This window comes from Camelus dromedarius, chromosome 25 (assembly GCF_036321535.1).
Source record: "Camelus dromedarius isolate mCamDro1 chromosome 25, mCamDro1.pat, whole genome shotgun sequence".
NCBI classification, from domain to species: domain Eukaryota; kingdom Metazoa; phylum Chordata; class Mammalia; order Artiodactyla; family Camelidae; genus Camelus; species Camelus dromedarius.
In genome coordinates this window covers 15,710,355-15,729,235 of record NC_087460.1, presented here as the reverse complement: position 1 = coordinate 15,729,235, position 18,881 = coordinate 15,710,355, and the positions used below count along the sequence as shown (strand labels likewise).

Sequence of the window (18,881 nt, the reverse complement as noted above, 5' to 3'; positions counted from 1 at the left end):
TGGTACAATTATATCCTAAAGCAAAGACATTTCATGCTGTTTCTGAGCATCTTTACTTTTGGCAGATACATTTACTTTGGGGATGTGGGGAAATACTGCAAATGGTTCATGGATCTCTACTTGCTGACTTTCAGACCCCAGGCTGGGGAATCAGTGCAGGCAGTTTGTCCTGAAAAATATTAAGAATATAAAGACTTCTAAATCCAGATTCACTGAACTTCCACAATCCCATGCTCGAGCCTCACTAGAGGTTTTAGCCATAACTTGAAAAGCATCCATTCTTCCAGGCTAAGAGACTTCAGACTTCGTTTCTAAAAACTAATCAACAGATTCCCTCAAAATGTCATGGGAACTTTCCAGCAAGCTATGGACCTTCACTTAACAGTAAAGTACTGCACGTGGTGATTTTTTTTTTTTAAAGCCTTCCATTTGATGATAATTACCTACCTCTGCAGACTGAGCAAGAATGAGTTCACAATGTAAAGATTTCTCTCCTTCAGAGTTGATATTCTTACGCTCGCCATTAACGGTCAACTGGATTCCATTTCTTGAAAAAATAAAAATAAAAAAATAAAAACCAGTAGTCCAGTGTGGTTAGGTATGTCTCCAACATTATGTTTTAAGTCACCAGAATAGAGTTTATCACCAAACAGCCAGTAAGCACCCATGTGTGCCAAGGATTGAGGAAGGTACTTAGGATAACAGAGGGGAATAAGAGGTAGCCTCTGCCCTCCCTTCGGGGGCTGCATGAACTAGTGACTCGAGGTGGTTGCAAACAAGTAAGCTACTTTTTTTTTTTAAGAATTAGAGCCGATAGTTGAATTTTTAAACTTTTCACTGAAAATCTAGATTTCTGGCTTTCCTTAAAAAATCAGAATATATGGCCACTGGATGTTAACAATTATCTGGAGAGAAGCAGAGTAGCCCCCCACCCCCCACCTTTATCTGGATAATGTGCTTTTCTCACTGTCATTCCCCTAATGTAAGTGTGGGTACTGACCCCACTGACTTTTCTCATCTTCGTTACCTGAGTGGCTCCTGGGAATTCCTGGACTAGCATACTACCATCATCAGAAACCAACGATTGTTAAGAAAGTGTGTTAGGAAAGAGGTAAGAACAACATGCCTTGCATGCACTCAGAAGGATTACTTAATCTCAAGGTATAGGGAAAGTGAGGGAGGGGGATCAAAATCTCGTGAAGGAGTTCATTCTCTTAGGAGAAAAGCAGAGAAAAAAACATCACCTACAAAGTTACAGAAGAAAAGAATGCAGCACATTCAAAGAACTGCCTACAGCTCCATTAAGTAATGTAGGGTGGGGGCACATGAGAGAAGGCTGGTGAGGGGATGCTCTGTACTTACATGATGAGCTCCTGTTGCAAGCGCTGTAACTCATGAGCCAGTCTGTTTTTATCGCCTCGTAAGCCCTGAAACCACAGACAACATTAGGCTGCACGTGCTACTCCAGGGGGACATTCACATTTATGTTTAATAATCCCGCCCTGTGAGTTGTGAGATTACTATGGTATACCTCAATAATGCGTCCGTGTTCTATGATGGTTGACTTAAGTTCTTCTATACTCAAATCCTTCTGAAAAGTGGGAGAGAGAATTAATAACAAATAAATATATGAATTCACCAAATCATATATACTAGACATCAGTCTGAGCCACAGAATTGTAAACGCTCAAAGATGAGACCGTCTACTGATCTCATTATTTGAAAGCTGAACTAGTCTGTGTTTGTGATTAAAATTATACAAAAAGTGTGGGTCAACAAGGCAACTATATCTGACTGGTGTTATGTTCTGTGTTTGCTTGGTCCAACGGAATCACACCCTGAAAGGTAATTCTCTTTATTTTTTTAGGTTTTTTTGGCAGGGAGGTAATAAGGTTTATTTATTTAACTATTTCTTTTAAGGGCAGTACTGGGGATGGAACCCAGGACCTCATGCATGCTAAGCATGCACTCTACCACTTGAGCTATACCTTCCCCCGGTAATTTTTAAATTCAAGTCAAAATTATATTTATTGTTATGATACATTTAAGAAAAAATCAGACTTTACCTGCAAATGACTAATCAATTATTAAAGCATCCAATTTTATCCAGTTCAAACCACATCTCTGTTAAAATCATAGTTTTATACTGCAAGACCAGAGAGTGTGGTCAGTGTCTGACCACACCTAGTGAGGTCAGCTTATCCCATGTCTAGCATGGTGCCTGGCACATGAGAAGTACCCCAGGAATGCTGGGCGGGAGTGCAAAATGGCAGAGAGACCAGAGTTACGGAGGAACTGAGCAGCCACCATTACCACAATGTCACTACACGGAGGATGAGAACACACACCATAAGGAGAGAATGCTGGTACAATATTCAGTATCCCCATCAATGTCCACAAGCCGTGAATGACTCCTTTGAAACTTCATAACTTGCAGGGAAGGGAAAAGAAGAGAAATCCTGCTCTTCCTTCACTTTCCTGTCTTGGAAAGTGGAAGTTTATTAACTTAGGCTGCGTCCTTCCTGGATCTCTTAAAGCCACCAAAACCAGCATCTCTGTAGCTGGCAAACTTTATTTCCAGATAGGCTATGACCACAGGATACAAGGATGAATAGAATAATATCTATCTATCGAATCAATCCATCAAACTAAGTAGAAAATAATCTGGGATATATTCTTCTTCCCTAAAAATGAATGGCTGCCCACTTGTTTGTGTTGTTATGATTTAAAATGGTATCACACTATCTAGCCAGTGACTGGTAAACTGGAACACTATTATGTATTGAATAAAGGAATGAATACCACTAGAATTTAAGGAGGATATATTAAAACTTATTCCAGATGGAGAAGTCAGTATTTTTCATTCAGAACATTTTTGCTCTTATAAATAAGGTCTTGTGACAGAATATTAGAATCAGATGTTTTAAAAGGGGTGAAGTTACACGAATGACCATCTCCTTCCCTTATGATTTGGAGAGAGCTAGTGAATCCCACAGGCTTTCATGGGAAGAGACGGTACCCACCTTCTGCAAACTTGCATCTTTATGAAGCAAAGTGTTCTCATATGTGTGTAACTGCATCTGGAAAGAGACAAATTTAGGGAAGGCTGTTTGGACTCCGCTTTGGTAAAGGACGGTGTCACATAGGGAGACAGGGAGACATGTTTCTGAAGCACCTTTAACGTGCATGTGTTTTTCACTTTATAAAGAACATTCCCATTAGCCTTACAACAACCCTTGAGGCTGGGGTCATTGACCTCACTCTACCAGGAAGGAAATCGAAGCTCAGCACTATCCAGAGACTTGCACAATGTCACATCCAGTAAGTGACAGAACGGAACTTCGAATCTGAATCTCCACCTCCAGCCAATAGCCCTTCACATAAGAGGATGTAGGGCGTCTTCATTTTTTTGGTGAGATGAAAATCTAGGTAGGACATGAACACAGACTCCACATGGAATATGACAATGAATATATATATGTTCATGAATAACTGAAAAATTGTGCTCTACACTGGAATTTGACACAATATTATAAAATGATTATAAATCAATAAAAAATGTTAAAAAATACAGTTTAAAAATGTTCAACATTTCTTTTAGCAAAGTAACTATTAAGGATTTATCAGTTTATTCAAACCAAAAGCAAGCTTGTTGGCATGGACTTCTAAATAGGATGTAATTGATAAAAACCATATATTGATTGAATGGAAAACCTGGAAAAATCATCAGCACAATCAGAATCATCATCAGAATCATATATATTTGATGTCCCTTTATCGTTTTAAAGATATTTTCACATAATCATCTCGTCTGAGTTTCCAACAAGCTTGTGGATGAGGCAGAAAATCTCATACCCATCCAGTAGATGAGAAAATTGAGATTTAAAGAGGTTAACTACTTGCTTGAAGTTATAAAGCTTTTAAGTCGAGAAGACAGGATTTGAATCCATGTCTTCTTGATCTTTCCACTAGTTTATAACAGTTGTGTTTTCCAAAACAGCCATCCTTAGAATAAAACTAATTTTACTGTCTAAATTATAACTGCTGTAATATATGTATATGTACATACACACATGGAATTGGGGTTCCGCTAGGAAACCTGAGAATTCCACACACAGACATAAAATTTCAGCACATCATTTCAAATATATCCTACAACAAAAGCATTGTTCAAATAAATCATTAGCAATGACAATAAGCATGACACAAATTCCTGAGTTAAACAACTAATAATAGTTGCCTTCTATTTCCTGATAAGAATGTATGGCAGATATAACCCAAAAATATACGAAAATAGACTTTTTAGGTGCTATATAATCATTTTTTAAATGATTCGATCAAGGATAGATTTTTTTTTCCCCATCTCTCTTCATTTTCTGCATTAAGAAGTTACAAAATCTTCCCTAACTTAGGGATTTACAAAATCAGATACTGTTAAATTAGAAATTGCCACTATACACAAGGATAAATAATAACAAGTGTTGGCAAGGATGTGGAGAATTTTGAACCCTCATGTACAGCATATTACAGGAAATGTAAAATGGTGCAGCTACTTCGGGAAAAAGTCTGGCAGTTTCTCAAAAGGTTAAATATAGAGTTGTCATATGATTCAGTAATTCCACCCCTAGGTATATACTCAAGAGAAATTAAAACATATGTCCACACAAAAACTAGTACATGAATATTCACAGTGCTATTCGTAATAGCAAAAAAAGCAGGAACAGCTCAAATGTCCATCAACTGATGAATGGATAAACAAAATGTGTTACATCCATCCAATGGAAAATCATTCAGCAATAAAAAGAAATAAAGTGATGATATATGCTACAACAGGGATGAACTTTGAAACATGCTCAGTGAAAGAAGCCAGTCACAATAGACCACATAATGTATATGATTCCATTTAAATGAAATGTCCAGAATAGGTAAATCTATGGGGACAGAAAGCAGATTAGTGGTTATCTGGGGTAAGGAAGGAATGGGGAGTGACTGCTAAAGGGATTTCTTTTTGGATGATAAAAGTATTTTAAAATTGGTTTTGGTGATGGTTGTACAACTCTGAATATACTGAAAACCACTGTGCTGTAGACTTTAAGTGGGTGAATTTAATGGCATGTGTATTATATATCAGTAAAGCTGTTACATTACTAAAATAGAAACTGTCTTTTATGTAACTCAGACATCTAGAGAAGTACAAATTTCAAAGTTTATAACCAAAGGTTATTGTGTCAAGGAGTCATATACAACATTACAGAGTAATATTCGTTTGATGTAAGAAAATATTTTACCAGTATTTGAGAAGTGCTTACTTGGTGCTCATTCTCAGTTTTAGATAATTCCTCAATCTTCTCTTCCAATTTATATATATCCATAATGTTCTTAGCATTCTAATGTAAAATAAGATAGTATTCTTAGATTCAGACCAAAAAGGAAAAATAAAAGGACATCACAAAATCTTTTTTAGGAAGTGGTATTTTCATCATCGACATTATAATCCATTTTAAACTAAGGGACAAAATTTTAGACTTTGTCCAAAAATAACATGATCCTTTTAACACGATCATCCAGGAATGCTCTCGGTAATCCCTTCTTATTTTCCAGTCCACCTCGGCCACTCACTCCCCAGTCATCTTCAGGCTGGTCATTACCAGCAACTGAGACCCCTCCATCACCTTAAGTGCAAGCATCTCACTCTTCTACCATGACTTCTTGCCCTTCCAGACTACTTCTTTGCACACCAGCAAACCTTCAGTCCCCACTGGAGCCTTCCATCCATTGACCCTAATACCGTCTCATTATCCTTCCACATTCCACCTTCCACCTTCCACCTTCCTGTGAACTCAGTCCCATCTTGACTCAGCTTAAATTCTTCCATGGTCAATCACTGTAATCACTCTCTTCCACGTCCCCTCAATGCCCTTGGCTCTTCCCTACTTTTGCGTATTTTCTTAACTTCAGCTTGCCACCCACCCCATGCCAGCTCCCTTTCAGATAAACATTGTTGAAGAAAAAATATCTTGTAAATCAACCATATTTGAATTAAAAAAGATTTTTAAGAGAGAAGCATACATATTAAAAGAAAAATACAAATAAACCAACAGGTCACATATTACATTTGTAACCTTTAACCTCAATGTTTACTGCTGATCATATATAATCCTAGTCCATTCACATGGCTATTTGCTTAAATCAAGAGTTTGCAAACTATACCCACTTCCCCACTTCAGCCCCACAGGCCAGCTCTAGCTGACCACCTGGTTTTGTAAATAAAGTTTTATTAGAACACGGCTGAGCCCATTTGTTGTCATACTGTCCATGGTTGCTTTCACACTGCAGTGGCAGAAGTGAGTGGTTGTGACAAAAGCCAGGCAAGCCTAAAAATATTTACTATCAGGTCCTTTACAAAAAGTTTGCCAACTCCTGACTGATTTCATTCCTTCTCTCTCCTTGAACTTCCAATACCTCCACCAACATCCTCACTCTCCGCCAATGACTTTGCTCTGTATTTCACTGAGACATTAGAAGCAATCAGAAGTGAATTTTTCATCTGACTTGGATATATAGTAAATACCTTTGGCTATATTATGAAGCACTTACCGAGCTGAACACTTCTCTACCTCTTTTGTTCCTGCTTCATTTCTAAGCCTCCAGCAGCTTTTGCCTGAATAATTACAAGGGCCTCCTAACTGGTCCCCTCGCTTCTTCCCCTGCCCCACTGCAGTAGATTCTAAACCCAGCATTCAGAGCTGCCATGGTAAAACTGAAATTAGACGATGTTACTCCTCTGCTCAAAACTGTCCAGCAGCTCCCATCTCACTCAGCATAAAAGCCAGGGTCCAAACAATGCCTATATGAGACCCTGTGGGTCTGGGTCCCCGCAGCTCTTTGCAGCATCTCATGATACCTGTTCCCTAGCTCCAGCCATGCTGGTTTTGCTGTCCCTCAAAAACAGCAGGCAAGCTACAGCCAGAGGTCTTGGAGCTGCTGTTTCTTCTGCCTGGAACGTTCTTCCTTTCCAGTTTTTAACAAAATGAGTAACTTCACCATTCTACTTTCCCTACCACCCTAGTTTAAATTGCACACTCCCCACCACCACCACCCCAGTTCTGCATTCTGGTCTTCTTTTCTCTGTGGCACTAATCACCATCTCACGTGCCAGTTCCACATGGGCTATTTTGCATAAGCTTGCATCCTCACCACCTAGAATGGGCTCTGTCTCCCAATGACTGTGTATATAATACACAAAGTGAACAACTACCCAAACCATTGTGTTGTCACTCTTCACAACGCATCAGATTTTTACCTCCTACAGGAATCGTAGCTAGTAGTGACATCAGTTTGCCTTTTGCAACGTAAATCAACAATTTGCATTATGCCCTCTCATGATGAAGGGTTGTAAGTCTCCTTCCTTCTATCTCAATTCTAAATTGGGGGGAGGGGTGCAATTCTTTGATGCCAGTCAATCATCTTAAATATGAGGAGAAAATATTTCACACTGAGAGCTTAATTGTAAAGCATTAGCTTCACAGACACCTGGCCTTGTAGTGGAAACATGTCTGAATCCAATGTGGAGTTTCTTTCCAATCTTTAATTGTTCCTTTTCAACTCATTATGATTTTTTTCAACTCATGACGATATTTTGGATAACTCTTCAGACTGTTCATTGTAGCTTAATAAATACTTCTAATAAACTTAAAGAAAGCCGAAAAAAACCCATAAAATGATTGACATTCAGACGGTACCTATAGACTTTTCCTCCAAAATAGTAACTTACTAGCAGATTTTCTACTTGTTCTTTCAATGCTTTAATTCTGTTCCTTAAAATATGTTGCATAGACTTTTTTTTTTTTTTACAGATTTTACTAATATTTCCTAACATGGATGAGGTACCTTATGGTTAACCAAATAACCTCACATGCATTATCTTAATTTGTAAAATAACTGTAGGGAATATTTATTATTAACCCCCCAAAAGATAAATGGCTTTTCCAAGGTCAAACTTTCAGTGAATTTAAGATGCGGGTCTTAGACTTAAAGACCTTTGCAACCGAGCTCAGTGGAATAATAATGGCAAATTATTAGACAATGTCTACACTTTCCTTCTTGGTTCGTATACTTCTTATATGGGTTAAATTCATTTCATCTCAAATCAGAATTTTAAATTCCATTTCTTCCATGGATGATTACAAAGGTAATAACATACTTCTGTCCAGACAGGAAAATCCTGTCTACTGTTTCCCATTGTCATTTGACAAAGCAACCTGGTCTCTGGCCCACAGGAGCCTGAATAGCTACATGATTTCTGTTTAAGCCAGGGTCAGGAACCATGACTGTATGATTTCCGTATGTTTACCTGAGCCCATTTAACGATTTCAACATACCTCTTCTTGGAGAATCCGAATCTTAAGAATCAGAGCCCGGTTTTCTGTCTCCTTATTTATTAAGAGAAAAGTAATTAAAAAGTATTCGAGAAGTTTATGAAAAATCACATATTTTTTTCCAAGGCTACCAACATTTTCTTCTTCTATCAACCTTAAACACGCCACTGACACAGCACAAACGAGCCTAGTCTGAACATATTCTCCATACGGGGTAAGCCTTTGGTTTCCAGTTTCTTGGGATCTGGGAGCAGTCACTCTTCTTGACTCAATCTAACTATGACAGGGAAGGAAAGATGAAAAAAAGAAGGAAAAAAAAAAGAACAGCCTGGCCTTTTTCCCTGCTACTTTACCGCTATCCACTTACGACATAGTGTGAACTCATCTAATTGAACAGCACTTTGAAATCACACAGACCTCTAGCTTTCTACTTGAAGTTGTGACTATTCCCAGATTCAACATTATCAGAACATAGGATTATCAAAAACTGTTTTATAATTAAGAGCCACAGATTGAGAGCCATCAGAATAAAAAGTATTTTAGGACAGGATACGTGCCAAAATGTTTACAGTAAATCTTATGGCTAGGTAGGGTAAAAATATTGTGGGATTTTATTTTCCTTTGTCAATATGCATTTGCTTACTTTTTGTTGTTGTTGTTGTTGTTTTGGAGGGGGTATTAGGTTTATTTATTAATTTATTTTTACTTTAACTGATGTACTGGGGATCAAACCCCTCACCTCGTGAATGCTAGGCATGTGCCTACCCTCTATCCCCCTAAAAATGTCCTTATTTTTATAGTGTGAACAGTTATTACCTTTATAGTATAAAAATAAAAGGGAGACCCTCTCAGGCTGGGGTAGTTGGAATCAGAAGACCTGAGTTCACTTCTCGTTCTACCAGTTATGAGACAACTGACTGAATAATCAAAACATCTCTAAACTTTACCCTAACTCTATTACTTTTTAAAAAATAAAGAATAGCAACTTCTGACACAAATGAACTCATCTACAAAACAGAAACAGACTCACAGACATAGTAAACAAACTTATGGTTACGGGGGGAAAGGGGGTGGGAAGGGATAAATTGGGAGTTCGAGATGTGCAAATACTAACTGCTATATATAAAATAGATTAAAAAAACAAATTTCTTCTGTACAGCACAGGGAACTATATTCAATATCTTGTAATCTATAGTGAAAAAGAATATGAAAACAAATAGATGTATGTGTATGTATGACTGAAACATTATGCTGTAACCAGAAATGGACACACTGCAACTGACTATACTTCAAATAAAAAAAAAAAATAGACTGCCATGTAGGGGAGCAGGAGCCCCCCCTCCACACACACACACAAGCTGGAAGAGTAGGAGATTGAAGGGGGCAGTGAGTCATTTGAATTTTATGACTGGAAGGTTATCTGGTTTTCTCTCTATCCCAGTGAAGTCCTTTTAACAACAAAAACCACAACAAAAAAGGGCAGCAACTTCTGTTTCTGCCTCACAGGATGTCTATGATGATCAATGAGGAGAAACATTAAAAATTCTTTTGAAATTGTAAAACACTTTTACTTTTGTAAAGTACAAAAGATGAAGACTGTACAGGACCCTGCACTTGAACAGTAGACGCTAACATCAAGCTCTCAGAGGCAAGAGGGCACTGACTGCTTTGCATGTATTCACTCATTTCACCCTCCCAGCCCTAAGGGAGGTAATATTATCCATGCCCATTTCTCATAGGAGGACACTGAGGCTTGGAGAGGTAACATGGATTGCGTAAAGTTACGCAGCCCTGAGAGTCAGAGCTTGGAAGCTGGCAGCCTGACTCCCAAGGCTGAGCTCCTGATCATGTCTCTACACGGCTTCCGCGCAGAAGCTCCTCAGCAGTCCCCAGATCGAGTCTTTCCCGTAATGCAGAGTCAGCTGACCCTCAGTGAGTCTAGTCCCCACATTTTCCTTTTGAGGCAAGAGCTAAGCTAAGCTGTGTTGGTTGTAGGTGGTCACGAGTGAGAGACACAGGCCTGGAATCCAAGTCTCCTGATGACTTACAGACCTAAAAATAAACGATTTGTCTGAATGGTTTTCAGCTTGGCCCACCATGGTTAGCAACGCTACAATATTCCTGGACTATACCAGAATTTTGAAGATTATTACTAAAGTTCTAGATACTAGTTTAACATTCTCAACAAAAAATAATTAATTCTCTGGCAGTTGAGCTGAAGCTTAGTTTAAGTAACATTTTGCTCCAAAAATGACAAGCATGTGTTTATTTACTGTAAGGACTGATTTATGGAGCTTATTAGTAATCTGTAAGTACTGAGAAAATGGATCTTTTTTTAAACCAGAGAAAAAGCTGAAAGTTTGACAGGGAAGATTTTTTTGGAAAAATCTAAGTGGTTTTAACATCAGATATTTATGATTTCACCTATTAACTTCAGGAGATACTCAGAGATCTTCTCAAACCATTGTGAATAAGACCAAGTCATTTGTAAAGAATTTTAATCCTGGTTGAAAAGAAAAACAGAGTTTGTTTTATCCTACCTGCCTTTACTTTTCTAAGGTGTTACCAATTCATTCATCAGCCTACCGATTTCTGATTTTTACCGCCAAATAAACTCTGTTGCATTGCAGGGATGTAAACTATATGCCAATTTCAAAGTAGTTGGATGACTTACTAATTGTTTGTTCTGGGCTATAACCATGGTCTTCTGCTCTTCTGAGGCGCTCATACAAATTTTCAGTTCCTCCAGTTCTTCTTTTAACAGATTTGTTCTCATAATAGCCTGGTGGGCACTGCGGGGGTGGGGGGAGAAAGCAATGAGCAAAACCTCAAATATAACCGTCAAAGATACTAAGTACAGCCACAGGCTATTTTTGGACCCAAGTTGAAAACCACTGAAAAACTCAAACCAGATGCCAACAATAGTAAAAATATACCCAAGATCTTTCACAGTCCTTGGAAAAGGAAGGGTTTCGGGTGGAGCATGGTGGGAGAAAAAGGATAGAAGGAAACCAACATATTCCTGAAGATAAAGGTTTGGAGCCTCCCTTCGAAATCCATCATTGGCTGAATCACGTGGTTCTTTCCTTCCACTAATAGGATTTAATATTACCTAATGCAATTCCACAGATATTTATTGAATACTACCACATTCAGGCGGTGCACCCTGCAAGAGGACCCAAGATGTTGGACGAAAGAGACGTGGTGCTTGCCTGTAGAGAGGTTACATACTAGTGAAGGAGATGACAATTAAACAGTTACAAAGAGTCTCTATATGATATATTTTTATTTAAGTCATTTTTTACAGCATTATTTACAATAATGAAGCATTGCAAACTAACTAAATGTCCAACAAAAGGAAACCTACTATTCTAATAATCCATATCATAGATTTATCTATCTGTACTCCTCAAAGATCATAAACTTTCCTGAGCAGGATCTTGAAGAAAGTAAGTTTTTTTCCTTACTAGGAAATTACATTGACTATTCAACCAATAACTATTGAGTTCCACCTGTGTGCCAGTCATTACACTAGACACTGAATAAGACAAAAGTGAACCCAGTCATGAGAATGCCTCCCTCCTAGAGTTTATAGTCTAGTAAGGTCAACAGACAATTATAGTTGCCATACAGCATAACAGGAACCCAGGTTGGTGGGAACCCAAGTTCTGTAGACACTGTGTAAAAGGGAGATAGCTCAGATAATGAGAAGGAGAGAAGAGGGGGACAGAGGAGTAGAAGACAGAAGCTCAGTGAGGAACTACAAGCAGTCAGATATTGTTGGAGCCTAGAGGGGAAAATGGGAAGTAGAGATGAGGCATCAGAGCTCCACCATGAAGGCCTTCGCAAACCAGATGAAGGAATTTGGATTTTATCCCGAATATAAAAGGGATTCATTGAAATGTTTAAAGCAGGGGCATGATGTGGTCAGACTGGCAATTAAGAAGGGCCTTCCTGCTGGAGTGGCACCTGCTGCGGATCATGAATTTTTGTATCATCCTTCTAGGGTATAGGTACCCTGAGGGCACATTTTAAACCTGACTCATCGACGAATTTCTCATAATACTTAGCATGGGACTTTTCATACAGTAAGAGTTATCCAGAACCACAGAATGTTTGGATGGATTCACACTGGACCCATAGGCATATTGGTCTTACACAGAGACTTGAGTGACACAGAGAACATCATTGCTAACAAACATTGCTGGTAAGAAGGTAAAATGGTGTAGCTGCTTTGGAAAACAGTTTGGCAGTTCCTCAAAATGCTAAGTATAGGTTACCACCCAGGAATTCCACTCCTAGGTAAACATGCAAGAAAACCGAAAACATATAGCCACACAAAAACATGTACACAAATGTTCGTAGCAGCAGTATTCATAAGAGTTAAAAAGTGGAACTAACTCAAATGTCCAAAATGAGGTATATCCATACAATGGAATATTACTTGGCCATAAAAAGAATGAAGCAGTGATATATACTAAAACATAGAAGAGCTTGGAAAATTTTGTGCTAAGTGAAAGAAGCCAGACACAAAGGTCACACATTGTATGATTCCACTTATATGAAAATGCCCAGGATAGGCAAATCCATAGAGATAGGAAGTAGATTAGTGATTGTCAGGGGCCGAGGGAAGGGGAAATGGGGAATGACTGCTAATCAGTATTGGATTTCTTTTTGGAGTGATGAAAATGTTCTGGAATTGGATCATGGTGATGGTTGTATGACCTTGTGAATACACCAAAAAACACTGCATTAACTGTATACTTTAAAAGGGTGAATTTTATGCAATGTGTATTATATCTCAATTAAAAAAAACAGATTTATTTAAAAAAAAAAAAGGAAAAAGAACTGAAAGCTCCCAGCACACAGTATCCCCACCACGTCTCACCTTTTTATCTGAAGGTGCAATTCAGTGCAGTCCTGAGATAACTGGCTGTTAGCTTCTTCCAAGGTTTCTAATGCCAATTTAAACTTATTATTTTCCTCCTCCAATTTCTGCTTGTTGAAATGCAGGTCTGTTACATAGGTAATCAAATCAGACACCTCTCTGCAGGTGAAAGAATGACTGAGAATACTCTTCTAATCTCTAATCCCTCCCAACCAGAATAAGACATATGGTTAAGGCTTAAATATTCCTGTGCGATTTTCTACTTTGTCTTCATTCATCCTCATAAATGTAGTTCATTCACACGATATTTTTCCAAGCTTTATTAAAACAGCCTCAAAGATTTTTCCAAAACTGCCAGATATTCAGCATCTGCCACTTGTGAAGTCAATTTCTACAGCTTTCGTTTCTCCTTCCCAGTTCGCACCCAACATCCACCTCCATCCACACTGAAGAATTCCTGTTTCTGCCCGGGTTATGGAAAATCTCAAAATAAATTGACACTGTACTCTTTCAGTCAAGATATCTTGGCAGGTTTTATTAGGCCTTTAACTAGGAAACAATTCCTAGAGTCTTATGCGTGTAGCCTGGGGCCCACAATTTAGGGCTCACCTTTCCTAACATTTTCTACAGCTTGATAATGTTTGTGAGTATCACTCCTGCCCCCAACATTTGATCATAAGCCTCTTGAGAGTCCAGACTGCATGTGTCATGGAGTCTCAGGCCTCATCTTCCTCTTTGTCATCTTATCCCCGTGCTTAGCCCAGGTTGGGCACATGACTCCTAGTCCATCTTTTTGCATGGATAAATCTGAATTTGCAAAGGTAAAATAAGTGAGAGGCAGAGTCACCTCGCCTTAGTTTCTAGAACTCACATTTAGCAGAAGACAGCTTTTCTCAGTCCTATCGCAAAGCATCTATTAAAGAAGTGCTTTAAAAATAATCCCCCATGGACCTAGACATGATCAAACTAAATGAAGTAAGTCAGATAAAGACAAATATCATGATTTCACTTATATGTGGAATCTAACATATGACACAAATGAACTTATTTACAAAACAGGAACACTCACAGACATAAAAAACAAACTAATGGTTACCAAAAGGGAAAGGGAGGTTGGGGAGGGATAAAATAGGAATTTTGGGTTAACAAATACACACTATATATAAAATAGATCAGCAGCAAGGTCCTACTGTATAGCACAAGAAACTTTATTCAATATCCTGTAATAAACCATAATGGAAAAGAATATGAAAAAGACTATGTGTATATATGTGTATAACTGAATCACTTTGCTGTACACCAGAAACTAACAATGTTGTAAATCAACTATACTTCAATTAAAAAAAAAAAAAAAAAACAGAACAAAAATAAACAAAGCTTGGGAAGGAGAGAGAATGACAATCCAGGCCAATGATACCTAGGCCAATGCAGGGATATAGTTTGAAGTCTGGATTAGGAGGTAAACCAAATGTAGGTCTTTCTGTTGTTTTTGTTTGTTTGGGAGGGTAATTAGGTTTGTTTACTTATTCATTCATTCATTTATTAGCAGAGGTACTGGGGGCTGAACCCAGGACCTCCTGCATGCTAAGCAAGTGCTCTACCACTGAGCTATACCCCCTCCCCTCAAGTGTAGGCCTTTTAACCTATTGACCTGAAACATCATTTATCTCTAACTTGAGGTTTTAATAAATTTGGAAAGAAAAAATCCCTCAAAGTGCTTAAGGTGAATGTCATAACTCTACTTTAAATAGAACTTGTTTTCCAGGGAAAACATATGAAGCTAAAGAAGAAGGGTTTCATGAGGGAGAAAATGTTAATGTATGTCATACTCATTTCCTATCATTTGTGTTCTTAGTAAAACTACTTCTAATGCAATTGGGATAGAATAGTTAAGAGTTAATAAATTACATTAGCACTACCACACACACACACACACACACACACAGAGCTAAGCGACTGTATCGTAAATAAAATATGTAGATCTATGAAATAAATCAAACATAAAAAAGAAAAGTTGAGGCACTTGAGAAAGCCTTACAAGTAAAGAATGCTTACAAGACTTGATTAGACACGTCTCCACCCAAAGCCTCGAAGCTCCGTGATGCAAAATCTGTTGAATCTGTGGTCATCTTAACTGAAAGACATACAAGAGAGTTTTTATGAGAAATCCAGTTCCCCAAACCGCAAGAGAGTGGCAGAACAATCCCGAAGAAACACACACATACTTCCTCGGCCTGATTTTATGCTGTCCTGTTCAAAAGCAGAATCATCAATTCCGCTGCATGATCCACGAGTCACTCCTTCCCTGCAGCCAAAAAACAAAACCAATGAGCTCGGCCTCTCTGCCAAACCAAAGCTGAGCTAATTTTTCAGATGTGCTCTGTACTTTCTTGTTCAGTTCTTTCTGAATTTTAAAACCATCTATTCATTCAGCAACTACTTGGAACCCAACACTGTGCTTAGATAGGGTACTGGAAGAGAAACAGAAGGCATCACCTCCACCTTCCACAAACTTTTTAAATGAAAAAGAAAATGTGTTCACAGAAATAGGAGGTGATGTACAGAAGCTACGATTCGGGGATAGGAGGTCTCAGTGGATCAGTTGACGTAGTTTGAAGTGATAAGGGGACACTCAGGAAGGTAGCAAGACCACCACCTTTAAAGAATTGGGAAGGAAAAGACATGAACAGCCAATACTTTGGGATACATGGATGGTCTTATGCTCTCTTTCTCACGGAAAACCCAGTGGAACCTAGTTGTACTTAAAGCATTTTACTCCTGAAATTTAGGGAACCCTCTTCACAGGTATCTGTCCAGGACCCAAACTCTAGGTTTAACCCCAAAAACAAACATATTAAAATTTCAACCATTTCTTTTCCAATAGCCTTTATATGGTGATTTAAGTTTTGTCACTTAATCTCTCTAAATGCCAAACCCTTAGATTATCTATCTCTCTAGAGCAGCCACAAAATGCTCTAAATTTGTACTTACATCCCGTTGGGTTTCAACATGCGATGTCTGTCAGAAGGTGGCTGAGCAGAAGAACTCATACATCATTCTTACTATTCCTAGGTACACCATTACCATTTTTGAGTTTCTGTTCTTATATTTTGTATTTATATGTTCTACGGTTTTTCTTTCCTTTATATTTGTTATAAAAATAAGTTTTCCCTTTTTCCCTCATTCCATTTTATAAATAAACTATTGATATTTTTATTATACAGTCAAACCTAAATATTTTAGAAAAAAATAGAAAAGTCATAAGAAAAGAGAACAAAACATTAAGGCCATCATGCAGAGGTAATCATTGTGGAATATGTTCTTCTCAGAGTTCTCCTGTGCACATTTTTATTTCTTAACAAATATGGGATTGTACAGATATACAGATCTATGACCTATTATTTGAAATAACTATGTATAAATATTTCTCTATACTCAAATATTTATCTAACTATAATTTTGAGAGACTAATTAGGATTCCAGTGTATGAAAGTATTATAATTTATTTGCCCAACCATTTACTTTTAAATATTTAGGTCGCTCAGAAGGGAGGGTGTAGCCCAGTGGTAGAGTGTGTGCTTAGCATGTAGGAGGTCCTGGGTTCCATCCCCAGTACCTCCATTAAAAAAAAAAAAAAAAAAAGAATTTAAAATAAATAAATAAACATTTAGGTTCCTTATATTTATCACTATCATAAGCAACATTCTGCAAATATATTAGATGACTGGATATTTTTCCTGAAGTTACATTATTTAACCATGCTGCATATTTTTAAGGGTTTGATACGGATTCCTAAATTGCCCTTGAAAACCTTTGCCAACCTCCACTACAACCAGCAAGGTATGAGAGGGCCTGTTTCTCCATCAGCCCTGACAATACGAGATGGTGTCATTCTTCTAAATCTTTGCTAAACTGATAGGCAACAATGATACGTTCTCTTTACTTGATTTTTTTTTCTCTTTTTTCTATTGGCAGGGTAGAGGTAATTAGGTTTATTTCTTTTTATTATTTTTAATGGAGGTACTGGAGATTGAACCCAAAACCTCATGCGTGCTAAGCACGTGCTCTACCCCTGAGCTACACCCTCCCTCTGTTTGCATTTCTTTGATTAGTAGTAAGATTAGATATTTTTAGGTATTTATCTTGCCTTCACAATTAACTCGAGTAGGGCAAAGATTTCAGATGCATTTTTTTAAGTCATCTACATGTCCTAACCCCATGTGAAATTTAGCAGGTTGGCCACCCTTTGGGCTTGACGCGTTCTTTAAGAAGATCGCTAGTGCGCATCAGCTGATAGGTGGAGATCAGGGGCTGAGTAAAAGCCACAAGATTAGGCCTCCTGTCAGTGAAGATAATATTTTTCCACAGTCTGCCTGTCGACTGAAAAAAACTGCATAACCTATAAGTTGAGAGTTATGTTTTATTTGGTGGATATTCTAAGGACTTCAAGCCTGGGAGACAGCCTCTCAGTAGCTCTGAGGGATTGCTCTGAAGAGGCGGGGGAGAAGCAGGGATAAATAAGAGTTTTTGCAACAAAGACCAGATAATAGGACTTCAAAAGATTGCTGTTAATGAAGGAAAACCAGATATCTCAAGTTCAGGAATTTAGCCCTTTTCTGTGTATGGGAAGACAAAAGAGTCTGGGCTCATTAAAATCATTCCTTTGATATCCACCTCAGCTGTCTAGGACCAGTATCCTGTTCTTCCCATCGTAAGTCACCACTGGGGGCGGCTGCAGAGGCTGAGGGCTTGGCAGCAGGTGGCCTGCTTGTCTCCAAGCTGAGTTCCCTCCAGTTCACCTTTGGAGTGGTGGTACTGGCTGGTGGCTCATATCTGCAGCATCCTTTGTTTACTGAGATGGCAGGCAATAGTTCTTGTTTGTTTGTTTGTTTTTGTGGGGGGGAGGGGGAGTGATAATTAGGTTTATTTATTTGTAGAGGAGATAGTGGGGATTGAATCCAGGACCTCATGCATGTTAAGCATGCGCTCTACCACTTGAGCTATACCCTTCCCTCCCCTAGGCAAGTTTTCATTCACACGCCAAGGGCACCTGAACTCATGGGTGCCATTCTGCTTCTTCACCTTTTTTTCTACTTCACTATCCTTTCCTTTTCCTTTTAGCCTCCCTATGTTCTAGCCTTCTAAATTACGCTCCCTGCCTCCATCTCCCCACTGATCTTAAAAGGGAGTTTATGATGACTTTAAACGCATTTGGAGACTTAGCCATCGATATCAATAATTTGCTTGACTCCTCTGCCAACTCAGTTCTTCTTAAGAACATAGTAATAGGAGATGCCCCAATCATAATGAATGTTATCGTAATTAATAGGTTCTCAAACAGTGCCCATCTCCCACCCACCCCATCTCCCCCCATCGGGATCAGTGTCTCCTGGAAACATGCTAGAATGCCAATTACCAGGCTTCACCCCAGACCTACTACATCCTGGTGGTGGTGGCCGCCCAACAACCAGGTGTCGTGTCATTTAGGTGATTCCAGTGCAGACTCAAAGGTGAGAAGCACCAGATAGTATTTCCATCCACACAGAAAACAGTGGTTAGCGTTCATAATCGGTTGTTAAAACACAACCTGAAAACACATCCCGCTGGGACAACGA

General features: G+C 38.5%; 1 protein-coding gene across 1 annotated transcript in view; it reads right to left on the bottom strand.

Moving 5' to 3' along the window:
• IRAG2 (inositol 1,4,5-triphosphate receptor associated 2) overlaps positions 1–15,410 on the bottom strand; it is a 73,401-nt gene extending 57,991 nt beyond the window's left edge. Inside the window, exons 1-9 of the mRNA XM_010993004.3 lie at positions 15,322–15,410; positions 13,267–13,425; positions 11,053–11,170; positions 8,382–8,432; positions 5,310–5,387; positions 3,024–3,080; positions 1,532–1,591; positions 1,363–1,427; positions 448–547 (exon numbers count right to left, since the gene is read on the bottom strand). Coding sequence (XP_010991306.2) covers positions 448–547; positions 1,363–1,427; positions 1,532–1,591; positions 3,024–3,080; positions 5,310–5,387; positions 8,382–8,432; positions 11,053–11,170; positions 13,267–13,425; positions 15,322–15,395 — 762 coding nt within the window. The 5' untranslated portion in view covers positions 15,396–15,410. The remainder of the gene's footprint in view (positions 1–447; positions 548–1,362; positions 1,428–1,531; positions 1,592–3,023; positions 3,081–5,309; positions 5,388–8,381; positions 8,433–11,052; positions 11,171–13,266; positions 13,426–15,321) is intronic.
• Between the last annotated feature and the right edge of the window lie 3,471 nt (positions 15,411–18,881).